This window comes from Chelonoidis abingdonii, chromosome 19 (genome assembly GCF_003597395.2).
Source record: "Chelonoidis abingdonii isolate Lonesome George chromosome 19, CheloAbing_2.0, whole genome shotgun sequence".
NCBI classification, from domain to species: domain Eukaryota; kingdom Metazoa; phylum Chordata; order Testudines; family Testudinidae; genus Chelonoidis; species Chelonoidis abingdonii.
This window is the reverse complement of record NC_133787.1, coordinates 33,573,316-33,593,436: the sequence shown is the minus strand read 5'-3', so window position 1 is coordinate 33,593,436 and position 20,121 is coordinate 33,573,316. Positions and strand designations below refer to the sequence as shown.

Here is a 20,121-nt window from a genome sequence, read left to right as displayed (position 1 = left end):
TTGGCTCCAGGTGCCTTGATTAACCTGGAGCAACTGCCATTTGGTTACCAGGGTACTAGGGATTTGTTTAGCCTGGGGCTAACATACCTGTTTCTCAGTACTTTACTGTAGCCATCTGGCCTTGCCCCATCACACAGGGTATAAAGATATATTTCAGAGTAAGTATCTTTGGCCAGCGTAGGGAGCAGTGGAAAGTACCGCCAATGACCAAGCTGCATCCATTGTCACGGGCATACATGTCTTAGTATCCTCGTAGAATCTGCCAGGTGCTATTACCATGCTTTGTCAACAATAAACCTGGCCAGGTGCCTTCGTACCTAACAGCTCTTGTGATTATTGGGCAGTTTGCTGAAGGTCTGCTGTGCCAACTATCTGCACAGAGCTGGGACAGCACACAGGGAGAACACACACATACATAGCCAAACATCTAACCACACACATCTCTGAGGTTTGATATAAACTGAAAAACAGAGCAAATACTTTCACTCACAATATAATCTTTAATAAGTAGGGGATAGAAAGGGAAAAGGTATTCCTTAAACTGAATTTTATTGCTTTTTATTTTTTATCTAAACTCTAAATCTTTCGCATAAATGTTATTACATATGAACTGTTAATTTCAGCTGTTGAACCAAATGTGATCAAATGAAAAGGCTACTAAATAACATGAATTATGTGGGGAAAATGCAGTTTTTTTAATCAGTTTTTAAAGCTCACATTAGGTACCATATTAGATTGACAGCCTTGAAGTCTCAAATCCTCAGAACAGGTCCCAATACATAATGAACAATAGCAGTGCAAGCTTTGCAATGTTGCATCATTAATGTACCTGGAAAGACAAACTCTAATGTTGAAAGAAGAGTTAAATCTCCTTGGCCCATTCAATCTTTGGCCTGTCTGCATAGGGTGTATGGTGCCAAGAATCAACACCAGCTCAGCTCTAGTGGTCATTTTTGTGATGTGGACACCTGTCCATTGGAAAAGGGACTAGACCACCCAGATCAACTGCTTAGATCACAGAAGAGATGGTAATAACTTTTTGAAACTCAGGCCTGATCCAACGTCTACTGAATTTTATGGAAAGATTCTTGTTGATTTCAATGGGCGTTGGGTCAGGATCCTAGAATGGATGCACACCAGGGATTTATACTGAAATGCAAGTCAAGATCCTTGTGTACGGTCAAGTACTGATACAGCAGGAAGAGCAAAGAAATGCAGGAGGTCACTCATTCATAAAATCAGAGGATGATCCTAAGCGTCCATGTAAATATTCAAACCCCAACAGATAAACGTGCAGAATTTTGCCAACTCTAATTCATAGCAAAGTTCAAAATCTGTCTAATTAAAGTATTTTAAGGGGAGGGGAGGAGCTATTGCAGTACCCAGGTGGAAGCTATGCCTGGAATCATGTCATAAGGTTGAAGAGCTCTCTGATAAATTCACAGTGTGATACGAAAACACGGACTGTGGTTAATACAGATTTTTGCAAAAATGACATATGAAAATTACATTTCTTACAGTTCAGAATTGGCTGGTCCTCTGTGAATTCAGATGGCTGTTCAATGTGAAAAACCTTTTGCTGGAATCCAGGGATGCATTCTAAATCTTCTGCAAATACAAGCAACAGCACCTGAGGAAATAGAGGGAATGGACTTTTAATATCCACTTGCTCACCAATCTTCTTGGCTTTCATGAATGGTAGCAAGTTTGGACTCAATGTTCATTTAAAAAAAACAACACCCACACATCCAGCTCATCACAGCTTCCCTTTAAAACTTTCTAACCATTGCTTTGCGTGAGAAGTTTCAATCAGCATATACACAGGCAGATATATAGAGCTTGCAAAAAAATAATATGTCTAAAGATACAGCTACACTGCAGCTGGTGGGGTAATGCCCAGTTTAGTAAACAGACATGCACTAGCCCTGCTCAAACTAGCATACTGAAAATAGCAGTGTGGCGGCATGGCCTAACTGCCTGAATACAATACTGCCCAACCCCTGTGACTCAGTCACATTGCCCCAGGCCCACACAGTGAAGATGTACCTAAGATTAATAATGCTCAATTCAGAAACGCACTTAAGCAGCTGCTTAAAGTTAAGCGTGTTCTTAAGTCCTTCTGAAGTCATGGGACATAAGCACGTATCAATAGAGCTGGAGCATGCTTAAGTTATTTGCTGAACCAAGGCCTATAAGCTTAGGTTACTTTAGTAAATCTCTGAGCTAGTGAAGTCGTCTTTTGTTCAAGGGCAAAGTTTCATGTCACAAAAGTTTCCTTTGTATAAACTCTGGCAGCAGATAGAAAAATTTAATTCCCCACCCCCACAAAGCTACAGTTTGTCTAGTTTCCCCATAATCAAAAAGTTGTTTACCCCAGTAGACTGCAAATGGAATGTGTACATCATTCTGTAGTTGGATCTGAAGGCTAAAGTTAAATACAGCTTGTGTCACTGTTAGTATCTGATCACCAAAGCACCCTGTCACCAAAAGAACATCTGGGCAAGGGAGGGAGGTTAAAAGCAAAATAAAATTGGTTGGGAATAGGTACGATGCCAATCTGTTTTGGAAGATTTGTGTTCTATCACTGAATAGAGACAACAAGCTGAAAGACTATTTTCTTTGGTGGGTTTTAAAGGGTGGAGGAGCAGGTAGGAAAAATCAGAGAAAGAGTGGAGAAGAAAAAAAGGCACAGAAAGTTTAAGAGTTAAGAGCACACACACACACACACACACACACAAAGAAAGTCAGATCCAAGGTAGCAGGGAGGATACATTTACTTTTCCATTCCCAAATATAAGCACCCAAATTTTCAAATGCATTTCATTGTTTTGGGGCCTCATTTTGGGGGGTTTCCTCTGGTCCTGATTTTCAGAGATGCAGATTACTTATGACTCTCATTAGTTTAAACAGATACCTAAAATGTCTCCAGCTGGACACCCAAAGGAAGACCAGAGAAGGGATACAGAGTAACCAAAGAGAAAATGGTTCGCTTGACTTCCATTAGTACAAAAAGGTAAATGTTGACATGCAATCCCCACATGAAAGGGCCCTTATGGTCAGTTGCTACCTACAATGCTTGACATGCCAATAAGAAAGGAGCTGATCATTTTCAGTGATGTAACACTATTCCTGCAAATAAACCTCCTCCCTATAGACTAAGAATGAGGTCCTCTAGCATAGCACCTTCAGTGCTACCTTTGTTAAATAAACCTCTTTGCCATATTTCTCTTTTCAAAGGACAAGTGATTATTATGATCATTCTTAGGCTAGCATGCTCCCTGCTTAGCCAGCCCTTGTTCGCTCTTGTCAAAGAATCAAAATGCTATCCAGGTTTTCTTTCCATACAGAAAAACCTGGTGCACTACAGAGTCATTGTTGGCTTTATATTACTCAGTCTTTCAAAGCAAGGGAGGACAGCATCCCACCTGCTCTTATATCACTTGCTCTTATTGAAACTGACTCTCGGGCAGTCTATTTCACATAAACACTTGCTGTAAAAGGCCAACTAGACATGAACAGACACTGTGTGCTATAGCCAGAATGTTTCCAATTGGCAGAGTGCAAATGTGGCAGATGGGCACATTTCTCATCCTTCATGACATGCACCGCATTTGCCCGTTTGTTCAAGTAAAAAACCAAGAGAAAGAGAGCGTAAGCAAGTAGAGTCTAAGCCTCTTTGCAAGATTGTCATGTCTCTCATACTGTTGTTGCTTCCCTTTTTTCTCTCAACAAACAGCAACCTGCAAACAAAGGGCAAGATCCTCAGGCGTAAATCAGCATAACTCCATTGTCCCACAGTGCCTCACTCTGCCCTCCAATGTCCTTCTGTACCAAGGACTCACACGGTAAAGTCCGGATTTTCAAAGCCTACACTCAAAATTGCAAATCAGTTATTTAATGCACAGAAGTGACCAGATATGCATGTAACCAGCCATTAGCATGTGCAGCTACTCCATCTGGATGCAAATCCACAGTAATAGTGCATGAGAATGAAGCATGTAACCCATGCCAGCTTGATGCAGATAAAGAGTCACACGTAGTGGCACCTAGATCAACTAGAGATTGATAAGCCTGCTACAGCCGTGGCTAATAGAAATGTGTCTTTTAGCTCATGCAGTAGAGACTTGTGCATTAAGCTCCAGAAGTCTTGTGCATTAAGCTCCAGATTCGATCCTGCTTGATGATCAGGGTCTGGTGGCATATATTTGCATATGGATTTTCTGTGCAGAGCTGCAACAGTGTATTTTTTAAAATTAGGCCTAGTTGACACACGATTCCACACAGCATAAATTAGTGCAGAATAAAATTTGCCACTCCTTACTATACTCCCATGGCAAGACACAAACAGTGAACTACATAGTGTTGAAAAACCAGCCCAGTTTGGCAGAATAGCCCATAAAGCACATACATTTCAATGAAAAAGATAAAATGAATTACGAACATGACTCTGCTGCTTAAAAAATACATAGCAGTGCATATAAATAAGGCAGTAAATCATAGTTTGATCGCGTAGCCTCTGGAATCTTGAATTCTAGTTTGTAGCCTTCGAAAAAATAGATTAGGATTGGAAAACTGATCTGGATATCATCTAGGTCAATAATTTCAGATAATGTGTTTTGGCTGTGAAGTCAGGATGATCTAAATATGCCATGAGTTCACTTCTGAAAGTCTAGTTTACAGGATTCATGTAATGTCAACTTAGCAAACAGAATGTGACCTTTACTCTCTGAAATAATTATAAAATGCAGGCCTGGCCTTGCTGTGAAATGGAACATTTTATTCTAGCTGTGTAATTCCAAACACTTTCTTCTCTTCCAAACATTAGACAAGATGTCAAGTTTGTCATCACATGGAAGGTTTTTATTAATTATCTTTTAGAAGCACAATCCTTGTAAATTTATTTTTTCCCGCCAAGAAAATTCTTCCATTGAACTAAATGTCTATCTTCTTAAAATTTTGTCTGCTAAAGGTCTTCACTTTGAAAAGCCCTGGCAAAAAAATAAACGAAGTACAGATCTGTGATGAAAGCAAAAGAGAATATTGTTTAAAGCAGAACATATTTTAAATTTCAGCAGTATATAAAATTCATAATTGTGTGTGTGCGCTAAAAAAAAGCTTCATGGATCATTAACTGTTTAAAGAAAGTAGAACTGGCATCTGAATGCTTATAGGTATCTTCTCCCAAAGAAAATATTTTATTTTGCACATAGGAGATTTTTAAACATTGTGAAGGTACACAAATGCTTTCATACTTACAAATTAAAGGGCATATATGCCCCCAATTCAGCAAACCCATCCTGTTTAGCAAAGCACTTAAGCTGGTTGAGAATTTTTTGGCAACATGTTTTTACCAAAACCATCAAAACCAAAAGTTTTTGCTGAAATACATCAGTTTCAATGAAACTTTCATTGGGAAGGTTTCTTAGGTCCAGGATGGAATATCTGGTCAAAATAAGAGAGGCATCTACCCAAACTAGCCAATAGCATGGTGTTAAGGGCACTCACCTAGAATGAAAATTTCAAAACATGGTTTTGTCCCCATACTGAACTAATTAAATGTTGAAATCTCAAGATTTTTTATGAAATTGAATTCTTCCTTTTTGATCCTCCCTTATTAAGCACATGCTAAAATGCTTTTGACTTTAGCCAATGAGCTTCCTGAAGCTAAAAGTACACTAATCTATAACTGAGAAGGGGTCAGTTTTCCATCCTTTTACTGAGAAAAATAGTATCTGCAGCCTTCAATGATTGAACAATTCTGCACTAAACACCATTTGCTCATAACCTAAATCAGTTTGGAAGTGAACTGCAAACTGCAGGGTTCAACCACACAGCCCCAGAGATCCCATGGACTGACATACACAACCAACCCTCTCACCTGGTGCAATTTACTTCTTAATAAAATGTGAAGATTGAAGAGGCAATTTTTAATATCCTGACAATTTGTCTATGCAAACTTACTACTGGTCTTTATAAGTAAATGTCACTGGTTCAGCTAGCTCCTATGTAAGCTTGGTCATAAGGTCAGTAGATAAAGCTGTGCTCCCAATGGTAGTATTAGGCCTACTAAATATCTTAATAAAACAGCAAACATATTCTCAAGTCATTGTTGATCTCAGTGCTTGCACAAGAACCATGGAATGGAAAGCAGAAGGAGATCTCACTTCTTTTTTTTTTTTTCTTTTTTGGTCGTCAGAGGACAACAATTCCATCTTGCAGCAGATTTTGAGGCTCTGAAATGAATGTCCATTCCACACTGGGACAGAGGGGTCGGGGGGCGGGAAACTTACCTTTCTAATGTTTTGGTGAACATGGTGGCCAGGGTACTGCCCTGGGACAGGGAGGCCCAGGTTAATGTCTATACTCTGCCAAATTCAGACTGAGCTAGGATGAAAAACTCTGCTCTGGATCAGGGTCATCCCAGGCCATGGCTGTAACTGCTCAGTACAAAGTCTCTCAGACCCCAAAATCCTTCCCAGGGAAAGTGCTGTGGAAACTGATACATACTCATGAAACAACAAAACAGCATTTTTCACCAAAACTGCATTTAAGCAAAACTGTTCTGACAGTTTTTATACCTCTCCCACAGCAGATATTCATGAGAAACCTGAACTGAAACCCTTTGTCAAAACAGGACTTCTCTGCCTCTCGGCAATTGATGGAAAGTTAGTCTCTAAAACAAGCTCCCAGATAGAACATAAAATGGGATTTTCAAACCATCAGATCTCTCAGCTTGTTGTACAGGAATTCCTTGCAGATCAGATCAGCCATATCTCAGATCTGGAAGTGATGTTCTCCACCAGTTCAACTGTAATCCTTCTCGAATATTTGTCAGCCGGATGTGTAATAGATCAAGTCCCTATTATAAAAACCATAGCCCTCAGAATGCCAATTACATCTTACATTGTTCTTATGGGTTGAAATTCATCCTTATGCAGAAGATTCACACAAGGCATATCCAAACAGGGTGTAAGTGGGGTATAGTCTGTGCATAGGCTAGGGTGAACAGTATCCAATATCAATACAAAGAAATCTCAGATTATTAGGATTACAATATTCTAAAATTAGAGGTCCAAATTCTATCCCTGGTTCCATGCGAGCAATTGTAACACTAAGAAATCACCATTAAACCCTATAAAGTTACAGGAAAAGTTAACATGGAAAAGAGAATCAAGCATAAATGACAGTACTGCCATCCTCCAGAGCTCAAAAATCAGGAGTTAGGACCAAAGACATCATGTGATGTTTAGAAAATTATACAATTTTAGGTTTTATTTTCTTTTGCTATTCGTTTTGTTTTAAGGTCTGAGGCACGCTCAGCTTGTTTTTTTCAGGATTTTCTCTGGAATCATGAGAGCTAGAAACCTGTTGTGTTTTGTTTTTTAAAAATTAAAGCTGAGGTTCTTGCATATATTCTCTCATAGTACTATGACCCCAGGGGCTGTGGAGTGAGAAAAAAACTCCAAACTGCGAGAGTTGGTAACACTGAGTTAATCTCAAGATGAAAAAATCAGGGAAGAATATGTAGTTACACAAATTGAAATCCTGGCTAAAAAGCTACTCCAAATCTAAAATCCTTCCACAGGTGCTTCAAAAATAGGGCCTCAGCATAAGAATGCCCATACTGGACAGACTAATGGTCCATCTAGCCCAGTATCCTGTCTTCTGACAGTGGCCAATGCTAGGTGCTTCAGGGGGAATGAACAGAACAGGTCATCATCAAGTGATCCATCCCCTGTTGTCCATTCCCAGCTTCTGGCAAATAGAGGCCTATTAACTTCATTGGGTAACTCTTGGTTCTTGTGTTATGAATAACACTTCCTTATTTACTTTCTCTACACCAATATTGACTTCTATCATGGTTCCCCCCTGAGATGCCTCTTTTCCAAGCAGAAAAGTCACAGTCTTTTTAATTTCCCCTCATACAGAAGCTGTTCCATACCCCTAATAATTTGTGTTGCTCTTCTATTTTCTATTTTGAATATACCTTTTTTGAGAAGGGGTGACCAGAACCGCATGCAGTATTCAAGGTGTGGGCAAACCATGGATTTATATAGTGACATTATGATTTTTTCTGTTTCATTACATCCCCCTTTCCTGCAGAAATATTTAGTAAGAGGGTTTATTATTGGAGAAAAATAATGTGGGTATAATAGCAGTAAGTAGCATGGCCTAACAACATTCTACAGAAGGAGGGTGAATCCTAGCTCCACTGACGTCAGTGGGAGTCTTTCCATTGACTTCAGGATTTCACCCATCGCATTTTGGATCAGGGAAATAGTTGCATTAAATTGTCACAGATGGTTACCATAACAGAATAAGGAAAATATTCTTATGAATTAAGGGTCTTATTCTGAATCAGACTGGACAATGGGATTTTTGACACGACTTCAAGTAGCAGATCCTCAAATAATTGTTTCACCTACCCATATATAGGCTACTTGACAGACATTTTTGTATGTCCTCTGAGTGTTTTTACAGCAACTGACAGAGAAGGAAATGATCTAAAAGGTTGCAGCATCCACCTTGAAATTGGTGTCATTAACAAAAGGTATTATAAGATTGTAAAACTATGCACCAAACTTGCCTATGTAGGCTAAAAGAAATGCAATGCTGTTTTTCAGAATTTTATCCTATTGGTGGATTGTGTGTGGTATGTTTTTTTTCCTTCTTTTTTAAATATGGGGGGAGAAGGTGAGTGAGTGAGTCTGTGAGAAAGAGAAAAAATAGGAGTTAACCTCTTTTTTTTTTTTAATCATGAGATGGTTCAGAAAAGTCTATTCACAACCTCTACAGCTCTACCTCTGAATCTGATAGCGAATTCAAGTCATTTTTGTAAGAAATGCTATTAAGATTTGGCAATAAGATTCTTCAAGGATGATAAATATCCTTTTAAAGGGCCTGCACATCCATTTACTGCATAGTTCTGTCCTAAAAATGAAAATCACACTTGGAGTACTGAAGGGTGGGTTATGAAAATGCAAATTAGAGTGACTTTATTGGCTCAAATGAATTCAACTCTCTTGTCACGAAGAAGTATGACTGTGGTAGACTTCCATTAACTAGAATCAGAATATGACAAAGTCTTTAGGGGGACTATCTAACAAAGAACTTTCAAAAGGAAAGGCTCATAAAAGGAGTGTTTATTATGAGAGTTGTATCACACATTGAATAAAATATGTATCTTCCCCAATACAGGAAATCTTGTTCATTTGATTATTTAAGAAGTGATTTACTGGTAAGTGTTTTTGAACAGGCAGGTGCTTTACTTCTCAAGTTTAAGTAAATATGGCTGTTAAACCAGCATCAGAACCAGACTTTTCACATGGACCCTATATCCATGCAAGTCCCAATAGGACCCTGGAGTCCATGCTAGCAGATCACTTATAACAAGACTGGAATTTTAGGTCAAAAATTACAAAATTAGGGGCCTAAGCATAGGCTCCTAAATAAATGGACTGATCTTCAAAAGTCTTAGTAGTCCATCGATCCGATAACTACAAATCTTCAAATGTGCTGGACACCTAAAAGCTGCCACTGAAGTCAACTGATGTTCAGCAGGCTGGTATAACTGAGGTCTTAGTTTGATACACAGGTATAGTTAAGAAACTCTGGCCTAAGGCTTGAGTGTAAGTTTTGCTACAACATTGCCAAGCAGTTTTTGCAAAAAAAATCAGGATTAACCTTTATATATTGCTCAAACCCTTACATCCATACCAAAATTATCACCCATATTAATTAAATATCCTCAGGGGCTAGTAACAAAGGGCAGGATTCTGGATAGTCATGATGAGTAGTACTTTTCTCCATAAATAGTCCCATTAAAATAAATCAACTGCTACTAGTAATAATATCTAGCTTTTATATAGTGCTTTTCATCAGTACAGCTCAAACCACTTTAAAAGGAGGTCAGTCAATAGCATTATCCTCATTTTACAGATGGATCTGGTAAAGTGCCCTCATCATCAGCGAATGAGTCTACTGTGAGTAAAATACTACTCAACGTGTGGAGTCTGGCCCCAAATAATTTTATTTGTATTATGAAAGGTGTTAACACATTCTGTGACAAACCCATACACCAGCAGAATGAGATTGCAATTGGTTAGCCTATACAGAGAAGGTTGCACAATAAATATAGTTTACAGGCAACAGAATAATGCAAATGAGCCATTCTGTAGCACTACCGCACCAGCACAAGAGGCATAAATAAGACACACTGAAAGTCAAACTTCCCTTCTTATTAAATTGCAGTGTATGGAACTACCCAAACCTAAACAGTATTGCAACAATAGCCTGTTTCAAGGTCTGTTTATATTGAACATTTTAGTTATTTATCATCTAATGAACCAGACAGTTTCATACTGTTTTCCAGTAGTTATGGCTCCATGAAAAACACTTGGATGAGTGAAAATTTTAATCTCTATAAAAAAAATTTAAGAAATTCTTAAAAATAGTTATGCCATTTCATAATTACTTTTCCCCATGCACGTGGATATTCCATACAGAAAAATATTGATGTGGCAGAACCTATTATAGAAAAAAAAATTAAAGTCATATTTCCTACACCAGATAGCACTTTCAGATGAAATTTTTTGCAACTATACTGAATGATATATGAATAATTTCCCAACAACAACATGATCGTTATCAAAAAGGTATAACCTTCCATTTCTTGCTTTCTTTACATTCCACAGTGTTATAACACACAGCAATTATAACTAGATCACAAAACTTAGCTTGGTATAACATTGTACATCTGTCTTTCGGGTGTACTGCACCGGGAAGCTAAAACTAAAACAAACTTGCTAAAATATACTTTTAAAAGATCACACATGGATTCATTTGCTATGGTAAAGACAAGAGCAGTATTGTGAGCCCCAAGCATTCAAAAAAAATCAAGTGTTGAGCCCCCAAAATATTTCACAAAGAATATTTCACAAGGCCCAATCAAAACCTATTGAAACCCCCAGGGTAGATTCCATTCAATGGGACTCATGAACTCTGTAGAATAATAAATATAGCTCATAATCTTCAGCATAAGTATCTGTGTTAATTTGAGCTTTGTTATAATAATTAGATTAAATTACCTGTAATATCTTGCCAAAATTATTCCCAGTGGAATTAATATAGTATCTTATGGCGGGGGCAAAAATATGACTTGCAATGATATCTGGTGGCAAAAATAATCTGTTCAGTACAGGCATAAAAAGTGTTTAATGGTTTAATATTCAGTTTCATAATTTCACTAAATACAAAAAGCTGGGGTTCAACCAAAAGATTAGCCATCAGATGAAAGACAGGGAGAAGGTTTACTATTCAAACAAAAGACATACCTTTTTTTTTAGCTTTACAAGTGCAATCAAAACACTTCTGTGAACTACTAGAACTCAAAATTTTTCATTTCATGGCTATTGACAGGCTATTGGTTAACAAGTGACCTAGATCAACTAGGTTCTTTTTTGTCATTGAAAGTATATAAATAAATAACATTTTGTACATTGATGCCAATGCAAACACATTATTAATGTTCTAATATTATACATTAACTACTGTACCAGGTATAATTGAAGTGGCAGTTCTCTTAATTACATAATTAGTGACACATTTTGTTCTGAACTCTCACTGGCTTTAATGAGAGTCACATGTCCCTGTGTCGGGAAAGAATTTGGCCCATCGTGCACAATTTTAATTATACTTCCATAACATTGAGTCAGTAAATTAGAAGGCATTTTTAAATTGTATGATTAGACTTCTGGAGCATGCCATCGTCTGTGAAGAGACGGCATAAACCTACTCTCACTTAAATTGGTGGGACTTTTCTTATTGGCTTCATCGGGAGCAAGACTACCGTGTGTTCTTTTAATCTGCAGCAACAATCTTTTTATTGTCTTGGTCCAGTTTATGTGCTCATGATCAGTGCAGCTGCTTTATATATTATTCTTTAGCAAAGGCATGGTAAACCTTTTATCTGAAGAAATTACTCTCATATGAGGTGGACTACGAAAAGCTTTATTCTCTTTATCATCACCAAGAGATAAAGAAATGGATGAACGCATTAGCTATTGGAGACTTGTTGGTCAAGGTAAGGGTATGAATCATATTTCAGCAAGCTAGCTGAGACTTGGAAGTTTCTCATACTAACTCAATGGGAACTACAATGTACCATGCCCTTTATAGAGCAAGGGGAACTGAACTCTGAAATTAACGAAGTATTGCTGAAAATATGTATCAGGGACCTCACAGTTCATGCCAACCTTAACTCACAAGATAGTGGGCAACCTCGCTGTTAGCATGCAGATGGCACCCTTTCCAAACACTAGTTAACAGGAGCCTCTATTTGGGAATAATCTATTGAGGCAACTGGGATTAGAGCCAGCTATGCTAGACAGTTCAATATACTTGGACACATTATCTAGCTGCTGATCAAGTCACAAAACATACTAGCTAAGATATAGAAAGGAAAAGGAAAGTAGATTTGTTGTTACTTGTCTGCTCACCTTTATTTGAGGGACGTATTTTTACAATTTCTTCTATAAAACATATATAAACTCACTGTGCTGACCTGCATAATTACTCTGCAGTCATGATAAATTAATTGCAGTCCTTTTATGCTCCTTCTTTCTGTGTGCGTCTATCAAAAGAAGTAACTACTGACCTCACTGAACCCAGATGAATGATCAAGAACTACTTAAAGTTATCTTATTTTTCACAAAACTATGATAATCGGTCAACTCTGAAATAACCAGGGTAGAAAAACCAGATGCTTAAAGAGAATGGGTGGGGGAGAGACTGCATTTGCTTAATTTCTAGAATCAGTATCTGGTAGATTCAGAAGACTCATGGTATAATTTATATTGGTCAAAAATCCAATTCCAAAACTATTTATAATGAAAAATGTTTATATAAATAATTGTAATATTTGTCAATACTGGGCCTTTTGAAAAAAAAGAAGAAGTCTTTCCATTCACAAAAGTTTGGTATCTTTAACTTATTATAGGTACCCTCAGTTGGTAATCAGCATATCTCCAATGACTTCAACAGACCTAGGCTGATTTATATACCAGCTGAAAAATCTGCCCCTAAATAAATACATCTTATCACAGTTCATGGAACTAACCAGGCCTTGCACATGTATTCATAATGCACAGTCCTTTTCAGATGTTAGGCTTCATCAAGAAATGTGACCTTTTTGAAAAAAGACAAGAGAGAACAACTAAAAAAGCTAAATTATTTTTGCCAGTTCTTCTGTCTCTAGAAAAATTGTGTCCTGGGGGAAAGACAGCAAGTAACAGAACATTTCTGTGCACATCACAACATAGCAAACTCTCTAAAGCTTACAGGCTTCCTCTGTTAACAATGACATTACATCAAGAATGACCTTTACAAAGAAATAAAACCCATTAGTTCTAGGAACACGATAACTATTAAAGATCAACACTTAGGAGCAGAAACAAAACCTATATCTGGTAAATTAATTAGAACACAAATTATATGAAACCAAGACCTTGGTCTATGACCTCTCTCCTATAATTACTTGCCTTTTAAGAGCTGAATGAAATCTTTTATGTATGAAGATTCTACTATTGACCCTAAATACATTAGGAGTCAGAAAGAAATTTTTCATATATTGAGAATGGGATTTGACCGAATATTTGAACATGCTTTAGTGACATCTTATTTAAATCACTATTTGTTTTCACTCATTAGCAATAGATACAACCAGTGAACCTTACAATTAGTTGGAAAATACTTTGAGGGTGTTTTCTTTTTAAAATAGAATATTACCACACGTGCACACACCAAAAATTCAGGGACATGCAAGTTTGAACACTCTTATGAATGTGCCAGTTTTTTAATAGGATCAAATAAGGCCCCAGTGCTGCAGGACATGTGTATCTTTACTTATGCACATATTCCAATTCAAGTCAATGGAAGTACTCACATGAACATCAGAATTTGGTGATGAGGGCCTGAATTCCAGGCTAGTCTGTCCATTGACTACCATGGGTTTTGACTCAGAAATTAAAGGCTTATTTCCTTGTGTTCTGCAGTATAATCACACTTCCCCCCAGGCAAACAGTGACTATATTCTTTCCTTAAAATGTGTTCACTGTCATTTAAAACACCTTTTTATTATTATTATTTTTATTTGTGCGGGGGTAGAAATAAAGGAGGGAACAACCACTGCCTGAAATGTCAACTGACACACATCAGCTGTAGGAAAATCTGAGCCCTAGCAAGCTGATGCTTTGATTTTAAACATTTTATTCCCTGGCCAACTGAGGACTCAGGCAAGAGTTACTAATACATCAGGGGGCAGATCCTCAGGTTTAAATCGTCATTGCATCATTCATTTACACCAGTCAAGGATGTTTCCCAACAAGCTTAATGTTTGCATAGAAAAGGGTAGTATTAAGCTAACAGAACACTTTAGCCTTTTAATCCTTGCCGTTAACCAATACTTAGGGTCTTGTGGTTTGTTTCGTTAGGTGGAGAAACAGATGATGGAATCAGGCTTTTCTTTGACATAATACTGAATCTACCCACATTCCTGATTACCTTAAAACAGTAGGAATCCAACAAATAGTAGGCAGCTTCTCTGTTCTTAGTTCCAAGTCTCTTTCCTGGCAGCACTCTGCCTAAAAAGCTCTCTCTCGCTCTCTCGATAGGTTCTCTCTCAGGGCAATGCCTTGAGTCCTTTTCTGGCTCTCTCCATCTGTTCCTGGCTGCTTTGGCTCAGGCACACATACAGCTCCATCAAATAACAACCAATTAACCCCTTCTATCCACTAGCTCAGTTTTTGACCGGCCTTTCATGTGGGTTGTGTTTTGTGTGGTGGCTCCTATTATTTCAGTTATCTTACTCCAAAAAGTAGCTTAACTTCTTCTTATGCCTTGCCCACACTTAAGTTAGGTCGACATAGCTACGGTACTTAGGGGAGGGAAAAATGCACAACTTTGAGTGTCATAGCTATGTCTACCTATATCTCTGCTGTAGATGCAGCTAGATGAAAGAGAGAGTGTGTTTCATTGACCTAGCTACGGAGGGAGGTGGAGCTCCTACAGAGACAGAAGACACCCTTCTGTCACTATGGCACTGCAGCATATACATGACCTTACATTTATCCTAAATAAATGCCCATCAGCTTTAACAAGGTTTACCTCAACCCCAATCACCACAGTACATTTCTTTTGGGAAATGATGGTTTAAATTAAAAGGCAGCAAACTTTTGTGGAACTTGAAAAATTGTTGTGAACCCCCATATTTAAAAACGCTATACTATCCACAGAAGTTTTTTGAAATGTGTCAGATTCCATTGTCCTTCATATTTATCGAGTTTGCTTTATTTATTTTTTTTAGAAAAAAAGATGACCCCAAAAGCTATGATCAAAACTGAAGATGTGGACAGCAGCAAAACCTATGGTTCAGATCTGGGTTTGCAGCCTGAACCTGTATCTAATATGGGTCTGAATGCTCGGAACAATTGAGAGAGTTCAGATTCAGATCTGGATTTCAGACTCCCACTTTGAAAGCACTCGTAGTCAAGCTTCTGTCCTGCCCATTACAGAGAAACAACGCTCAGATCAGATTCACTATTGGGGTTTTGTTTGGGGCCTCTCTTTAATCAGAAGCAAGGACAACAATTTTCCAAGAAATTTTCACCCATGGAAGACTGACTCTGTGTTTACTTTACCTGACCTCAGTGAGAAGGGACAGTCTTCTTTTGGAATTCCTCCTGTTGGGTTTATATTTGCTCATGGGATGTCCTAACACACATTAAAAATAGTGACGATAATTTCATTTGTTTGTTGTGTTCAGTTTTTTTAATGAGTTTGCTACATTCTGAATCACAAGACCAAGTAAATCTGCTCAACTTACTTGGACTTGTTCTATAAGAGGTTTTTTTTATGTTCGAGTATCCAATCATTTAAAGGCACTTTTCCTTGTACATAGTAATTTAAAATTACTGGAGCACTTCATTTTTTTCATAAGTGCCTGAGTCTGGAAGTGATTGGGGTTCTGTGCTTGCACAGTGTAAAGCAATTTAAAATTATTCGAGTGCTTCAATTTTCATAGGAGCTTCCATTTGAAAATGATTGGGGTTCTGATTATGTGCAGCATTGCACAATTTTAAAAAGTGTCCCCCTCTCCAAAAATTGTTTTTCTAATCAACGTTTCATGGTTGGGACTGAATTCTGGAATAATGTAATATATAACATAGGGCCAGATAAATTATACAAGCATTTTAAATTTAAACAAACTTTCATCTCCTAAATAAGAATTTCAGTTTGGAAGGGTGAAGCCCTCTCATAAGCATGAAGCGTTACACTTTGAAATAAATCAGCATTATGCAAAATCAGAACATCAGTTTTAATTTTTAAATGTTAGAACAGACCCTTTCTAAAATCAAGTTTCCATGTCTACTATTTACTGTAAAGTACCAGCAGTTCAGAAGCTAACTTTTTTCTGCTGAAGACAAACGTGTGTGGAGGGAACAATGTTGTTATTGTTTTAGTAGATTATGGTTTGAATCCCACAATAATTGAGCCTATAGGCTTATTCATATGCTTAGTGTTAAGCATATGCTGAAGTGCTTTTAGGATTAGGGCAAGAGTGCCCAGCACCTTGCAGGTTCTAGCTCAACAATGTTAATTAGTATGTTGAATATATAATTCAGGATAAACTTTGTTATTGTAAAGTTTAGAGTTTCAAAATATGGTTAAGTGAGCTTTGTGCTGAAAGTACAGTGTAGCAACTCAATGCTTTACTGATGGATCTCACACATTAAATGGCCAAGAATATTCATGCTCTTCTTAAACCATTCCCCCTAGGAGGGAAGGGAAAATTGAGGACAGGTAGTTGGTGGATAAAAATGGGGGAAATTATCCATGAACCACTAGTGGTCTCAGAAGCACTTACTGGTGTTTGGGACAGAGATGGGTAGTCAAAATGGTGACAGCTCCTCTATCTTATTTCCAGTTGCTATATTCCATTATAAGGCTGCCAAAGATACATAAATACTCTACTAAATCTATTGTTTTTCCATGTACACAGTTGCTACAGAAGCCACAAGGATGTTATACAAGCAAGTATCTATAAAATAATCTTGGTATTAAAATGTGGTCCACAATCTTTAGGACTAAGCGTGGCACCCTAAAAAGAAACAAATGAATCATGGCTAAGCCTTCATTCTTCCCAAGTGTTTGAAGATATTTCTTTTCTCTTTGCTATTAGAATGAGCCATACTGAAAACAAATTCAATTAACCAAAACAGTAAAGTAATTCAGTGTCATCACGTACAGTGAATTGAAATGATAGTGGCTAGTCCTGAAAGATATTTTACTGGCCTGGTCTGCCAATCAAGACCTTTGAATTCTGTCTCTCTAATTTCAATTAGTAAGTAAATACTAAAAAGAATGAGGAGTGCTTGTGGCACCTTAGAGACTAACAAATTTATTTGGGCACAAGCTTTCATGGGCTAAAACCCACTTCATCAGAGATATGCCTGTAAATACTGACATCTTGAATTGCACTGTATAGAGCTACTTTTTATCCAGAGTTAATCTTGTTCACTGCATCTATTCCCTAGGCTGAGACTTTAGAGTTCCCAGTTCCTGTAAATCCTTGGTATTACATCTTTTGATTCAGAAACAAAAATACTAACATATCTTATCATTCAGAAACACGTGTCTTGCGTTCAGGAAGGACTACGTTCTCCTCTCTCCCCATAGTCATCTCCTGCACTCGCTGCATACAATTAAATTGCAAAGCATCACTGAACTCATCTGAAATATTTTGCTTAAGCAAAACCTCAAATTATTGTAATTAAAGAAGCTGTGAAGAACCCCAGTTAGACTGAGTGTCCAACAAATATTAATCAGTAAAGTAATATTCTATTATTAAAGAACAGCTCTTCACAGTAGGTGCTCCTCTTACAAGAAACAAGATTAGAAATCAAGCCAAAAGCAAACCAGAATGCACAGTGAATGAGGCTATTTCGTGCCTAATTTTAACTAATCAGTGCTTCTGCCTGGGTGGTATTTTGTGTTTTGTTTTTCTCTTCCCTCTCTTTCCCTCCACGCCCACCCCCGCTGCTCCCCCATAGCAACAGGAGTTATAGTGGTGAAGAAGTGACATTTTACAGAGCATAGATCTGAGAACCAGACCTCAGGATGAAATCCTGGCTCCACTGAAAGGGAATAGCAACGCTCTCTCTCATTGACATCAACAGGCCAGGATTTCTCCCCTAGGTTCTCTTCCCAGCTATATAACTGACTCGTTGCAGTGGGCACCACGGGCAAGCCACTTAGCCTCTCTCCAGTTTAATCATCTGTAAAATGAAGGCAATAATGCTAATGTACCTCAGAGAGGCTGGACAGCTTAATTAATCCAGTGTTCACAGCATGCTTTGAGATCCTTGAATAAAGGGGCTATAGCACGCAAACAACTCTTCTAAGAGAGTTGATGGAGAGCCCAGTTCTGCACCCTGACATGAACTGGAGGCTTGTTGAGCACACAACGGTACCGGGTTGTGTCCAAAAAGAGATGCACAAGCAGCCCTACAATTATGAACATGCTGCACCTCTTTTCAGCTTTTTCTCTGCTTGAAGCTGTTGCCTAGCCTGCTCCGTATGCCTGTTTAAAAACAATGACAGTAGGCTCATAATGAATCTCATCTTAGCTTCCTGAAACCAGTCCCACCGCAGCTTTCTTCCTCTCATTTACGTCCATCTTTCTCTGCCACAAGAAAATACTGTTGTGTATGAGCATGAGGCACAACATTTTTTCCTTTCACAGTATAAAGGAATAAATGTCAGGGGTTTAAAGTAGGAAATATTCCTGTCTTTCAGTCAAGTACAGCATGGCTGCCAGAAACTAAGTGATTTACAAGCCACCTTGGCATACATTTGAAACACTTGGAGATTACAAGTTTACTTCTTCAGAGAAGGCTCTCTAATAGAATAGCTTATAGGGAATGAACTAAGATATCTTAAAAGCAGGTCTATAGACCAGTTAATCACAAATCTGTCCCTTCTCCTTAACAGTTACCTTGTATAGATTTTAAGATGAAGCAGTAAATTGTGCTAATCCAGTTCTCTACTGCTGTCCAAAAAGAATTATTTTTGTTAATGGCACAGTAAATCAAAGACTTGTTAGCTGAGTTGTACAGAAAGTGAGTTTCAAAAAGGAAAACTATAATTTGTCAGGTATCCAAAACTCTTATGGGAACCAGCAGTGCATCTATTACCTGTTTGTTAAAATGTATTCCTGTCACATTTGCGTTGCTTACGACAGATTTTTAAGCAAGGGGAGAGAGAAATGTGTAAATCAAAAGAAAAAAAAATAATTGATCGACTGCAGAAAGGTAAGTTTTATATAATTACCTAGATATGCAATTCAAACAAAGGTAAAGGCAGATACTTTAGAAGTACAATGGTATTTTAACTTATAAAGTGATATTTACAATTACAATCTAACCAAGTTCCAGCTCTCCAAAGTCCAGCATGAGCACGTAGAAAGCTCTGTAAGTAAATCAAACATATTGTCAAACAACTGTACTCAGTTTAAAATGTGTTATCATTAGTTCTTACTCATATTGTTGTAGCACAAATGCCCCCAATTAGGGATCAAGGTCCCTTGTACTAAATACATTACATACTTTAAAAAAAAAAAGTAGTCAATAGATTCTAAGGATGTTACATACTCAACTCCCTTTAACTTTCAGTGGGAGCAAGTTGGATACTTAACTCCTTCAAGCACTTTTGAGAAACCCACCCTAAAGTGTTGTCACTACAGACTTGTTAATACTCAGATATTAGCAAAGCTTTACTAGTGATTCACATCAAATCAATGTTTACTGAACAACAGATGCAAGGGTTTTATACAGTATGTGATTTGTTTAAAATTCTTTTTCCTGAGACAGTAAAAAAAAGTCTTATTTAAAAACGCTGATCAATGTTATAGGAGAGATATATGAAAAATAAATATTTATATATATAAAAAAAAAAAATTCCCCTCTCACCCCTATGGGTGGTATGTGTCTTCCTCAACCTCGGGTCCTCTACCAGAGGCCTGGGAGTTTGAGGGTTCTGCGCAGTATCTTAGCTGTTCCTAGCACT

At 37.7% G+C, this 20,121-nt stretch overlaps 1 protein-coding gene across 1 annotated transcript in view; it reads right to left on the bottom strand.

Moving 5' to 3' along the window:
• The window catches only part of CDH13 (cadherin 13), a 738,851-nt gene that overhangs the window by 601,308 nt on the left and 117,422 nt on the right, over positions 1 to 20,121 (bottom strand). The window contains exon 2 of the mRNA XM_032766126.2: positions 1,519 to 1,630. Coding sequence (XP_032622017.1) covers positions 1,519 to 1,630 — 112 coding nt within the window. The remainder of the gene's footprint in view (positions 1 to 1,518; positions 1,631 to 20,121) is intronic.